Source organism: Populus euphratica, unplaced genomic scaffold, assembly GCF_000495115.2.
Source record: "Populus euphratica unplaced genomic scaffold, PopEup_1.0 scaffold223.1, whole genome shotgun sequence".
Taxonomy (NCBI): Eukaryota; Viridiplantae; Streptophyta; class Magnoliopsida; order Malpighiales; family Salicaceae; genus Populus; species Populus euphratica.
In genome coordinates this window covers 28764-32910 of record NW_011500105.1, presented here as the reverse complement: position 1 = coordinate 32910, position 4147 = coordinate 28764, and the positions used below count along the sequence as shown (strand labels likewise).

Below are 4147 nucleotides of genomic sequence, written 5' to 3'. Positions count from 1 at the left end.
AGTTTATTTATAAAATTATATGATTTTATGAATATAATATATATATTTAATGTGTAAAGTTAAAGTTTAGCTTAACTTATACGGTAAATTTATATGATTTTATAAATTTATTCAAGTTCAGTTTAAATTTAATCTTTAAATATTTATTAATTAATATTTTTAAATTATATATCTAATTGAGTTGAAATTTTATAAAAACTATTATTATTTTTTGGGCCAATCAGAACTTGATAACATATTATTTTAGAAAATTAAAATTATTAAATAAATTTTATCAAATTAGATATTTGTGTACTATTTGATATATATTTAAAGCTTGTTGCAATTTTGATGTTATTAAGTGAGATTGAGAACTGAATATCTTAAGTTTTTCATCATATATATAGTTAAACCTAGTAATTCATCCAAACAAAAAAATCACATGTTCGAAATTAAAATTAAAATATATAAAAAATATACAAAAATTAAAGATTCAGACTATATAAAAAAAATTTAGTATGAAGATTTTATTTGTATTATTTTATTGTATTTACTTATTTATTTATTATTAAATAATTATTTTTAATTTGAGTTTATTCAGTGTATTAGAGATTGCAGGCATTCATTTCAAATAAAATACTTTAATGCTATAATTTAATGTTTAAAGGAAAATTTTGAGATTTTAATTAATTTGTAAATAAATATTATTTAGCTCGTAGTTACTTGTTTTCACATAAAATAATAGTATTGTTTTTCTAATATGTATAAGATTTTCAGTTTACTATTAGGATTTTTTATATTAAAAAGGGTGTTGAAAAAGCTTCCATATTATCTTTTTATGATGAAAAAAATCTAACCCACAAGAATCATGGGTCAATAGAAAGTCAATACACTAATGCACAAGCTATTTCTGGGAAACGAACTAGCTTTAATAGCAATTCAGAGACATGGGCCAACTCTCTCAGAAAAGAACTAATAGGCAGCTTGGAAGATGATCTCACCAACTTACACTTGGAAGATGAAGGCAAAAGATGTATGATAATTCAACTTAATAAATTTAATTTTGAATGAAATTCAAATCCATGATTTATTTACAACTCAAATTCAAAGTTTCAAGTAATTAGAAAAAAAAATCAACCATGGACGCGTTGCATGTATAATACAAATAATTAGTATAGAGTTAGAACTTAAGCATTTTTTATTTTTTTTACCAAGCAGGGTGTGAGTAATTTCGCTAGGAGAAAGTAAGCGAAAAATACACTTAGCACAAGTCAAATTACAGCAATTTGATGAACCAGTATTCTAGTCTTAAAGCTAGCAGAAGTACCTGAGTTTTCTGCAGCAAGCTTTCTTTTTTTATCCTGCGCAGTATTTTTGGCAGCAAGTTTTGAGTTCTGGAACGTAGCTGAGAGCAAAAGGAGGATCACCCATACTTTTATATAAGAAAGCAGTATTCGCCCACCATGCATCCTTAGTCTTGTTCAGGCGATTTTAGTTTGCGTTGTGAGGGAGTTTAAAAAAAAAAGAAATTGTTATGAGCTAACAACGCAATTTGAAGAGCAAAGCAAATTTGGTATCTGAGAATATGTAGCGCAAATTTAAATATCATGAATAGGCGTACTGCATGGTTTGTGAGTGATGAGAATGCTATCAAGTCTTTGTATGGACAGCTGTGCAGCAAGCACCGCCGCCTCCAAGACTTAAAAGTCATCAGTATAATTTATTTATTTTTTGTGATAGGTGAAATAGCGTAATGCATTTATAAATTGTAAATCCGACTCGTTTAGTTTTTTTTTAATCCCAGCAATTGATATATCAAGTTGAGTTAAAAAAATTATAGATATTACAAATATCTACAAGTGGAGTTTATATTATTAATTCTCAATAATAAAACCCTCAATATTAGATATAATTTTCATATATCATCATTAAATTTTATTTTTTTCTCTTTAGCAAAGAGATAAGCTATTATTTGTTACATTAAAAAAATATAATTAAAAGTATACTAACAAGATTTTGAAGCTGAAACATTTCTAATTATATTTTTAGATGTTTCTAAATAAAATAAAAATATATATTCAATCTACAAATTATTATTATTATAATATTATTATTATTATATAAATAAAAATGTATAGGATATACACTACTAGAAATTTGCTTAATAGCAATGGATTTACTGACGAAATATTTATGTCGGTAATTTGAGGTCGAACTTACCGACGAAACTTTTTCTATCTATACTTCAGTTGGTAACTACTGATGGAAAATGTCCATCGATAGTTACTGATTGAATTACGGGCGGAAAGTTCAGAATTAAAAAAAAAAACGATTTGCTAACGTGGAGGTTTTTTAGGGTGATTTTTACCGATAGATTCAAAACAACAGCTCCGTATTATGATGTGACCAGTTCACCATATAAAATATTGATGGAATTATCGAGGGATTTGAAATGTCTAATCCATACGGTGACGTGTTGATTTTTTCATTAGAATATTCGACGGACTCACCAACAGATTATTTCATCTGTGAAACCATTGGAAAAGGTTAATATATGCTCTCTCTAGCGACCCTCTCCTCCTCTATTTCTCCTTTTTCTTCCTAATCTCAACTCTCTCCATCTGCAAACAACCAACCCCCCTCCCCCCAAAAAAAAATCTCCCTCATCTCAGCACAACAAGTTATATTTCTTGAAATTTTGTGGTCACAGCATTCGTATTCTAATTTACTGAAAAAATTTATTCATTTTTATAAGCAATTCTATCTTTTTAAATTTTAACATTTAAATATCAATTTTATTGTTTTCTAGTATATGTATATTATTAATAGATGTACATGTTTTATTGTTATTTCTCAAACAAACTTGTAGTATATGAATGTATAATTTTATACCTGTTATGGCTTGTTTTAGATTTTGTAAGATTGTATTTGTTTGTAAATTGTTAAAACTTTATGGAATTACCGAATTACATGTGTTGTTTTGAAATAATTAATAGCTTGCTTAATGGGTCCATTTTAAGTTTTATCAATGGTATTGCGAAGTGGTAATTTCTATACATTTATATATATTAATTTGTATGGACGTTGATAAATGATATTAAATATTTAATATTTATGAGAAGTTGTGATTGATTTGTTGGATAATCTTGAGGTAAATTAATATTTTTGCAAGTTTATTTACCTAACTTAGTCAATTAACATATGATGTCATCATAATTTTATAGAGGTTCGATAAAATTCATGGATGATCGTTTATGGATGTATCGAGATTCACCCCAAGGATTGTGAAGGATGGATTATTGTAATGGGGTTTAGGATTTTATTAATTTCGCAACATTTATTTCTAAAAATTTTACTAGAGGCAGTATTGGGTGTCCATACAGGAAGTGTCAAAATAAAATATATTTGCATCTAAATGTTATAATGATGCATCTTCTACACAAAGGGTTTATGGATAATTACTAGTGTTGGTATGCATATGGATAAGTATTTGTTAGCAAGAGGAGAATGAGAGAAATGGTGGTTGGGTCAACTTCTAATGCTAGCAATGTGCATGAAACGGCAAATGACAACACTAATCGTTATAGAAATATGGTTATAGATGCAATGAGAATAAATCAAGGTAATGTCAGTTAATGTTCAATCGTAGAAGAAGAACCTAATGCGAATACAACTAGGTTTTTTGATTTGTTGAAAGATTCAAACGAACCATTATGGGATAGTTGTACAAATCATAGTAAATTATCGGCTGCAGCAAAGGTGTTCACCATCAAGTTAGATCACCGATTAAGGAGGTCGGGTATGAAAAAATTATTGAATGAGCGAGAAGCATTTTACTTGAAGGGAACAGGCTAAAAGAGAACTTCTATATTGCGAAGTCCATGATGAAACCCCTCGGTTTAGGATTCCAAAAAATTGACATATTCCCTAACTTTTGCATGTTATACTACCTTGAAAATGCTGAGATGACCGAGTGCATGACATGCAGGCATTCCTATTACAAACCCAGAACTGGTAGGGGAAAGACTCTAGTGGCATATAAAAAACTTAGATACTTCCCAATCACACCTCGACTGCAGAGGCTATTCATGTCACTAAGAACTGCTGAGCACATAACATGGCACCAAGCATATGATGCGGTTGATGGAGTGATGGTGCATCCTTTTGA

The 4147-nt window shown here is 28.6% G+C and overlaps 1 protein-coding gene across 2 annotated transcripts in view; it reads right to left on the bottom strand.

Moving 5' to 3' along the window:
• Positions 1-1606, bottom strand: part of LOC105109600 (probable LRR receptor-like serine/threonine-protein kinase At1g05700) — a 14174-nt gene extending 12568 nt beyond the window's left edge. Inside the window, exon 1 of one of the 2 annotated variants that reach the window (XM_011004349.1) lies at positions 1307-1606. In XM_011004349.1, coding sequence (XP_011002651.1) covers positions 1307-1448 — 142 coding nt within the window. In that variant the 5' untranslated portion in view covers positions 1449-1606. The remainder of the gene's footprint in view (positions 1-1306) is intronic. The other variant, XM_011004350.1, reaches the window with a different exon arrangement.
• Between the last annotated feature and the right edge of the window lie 2541 nt (positions 1607-4147).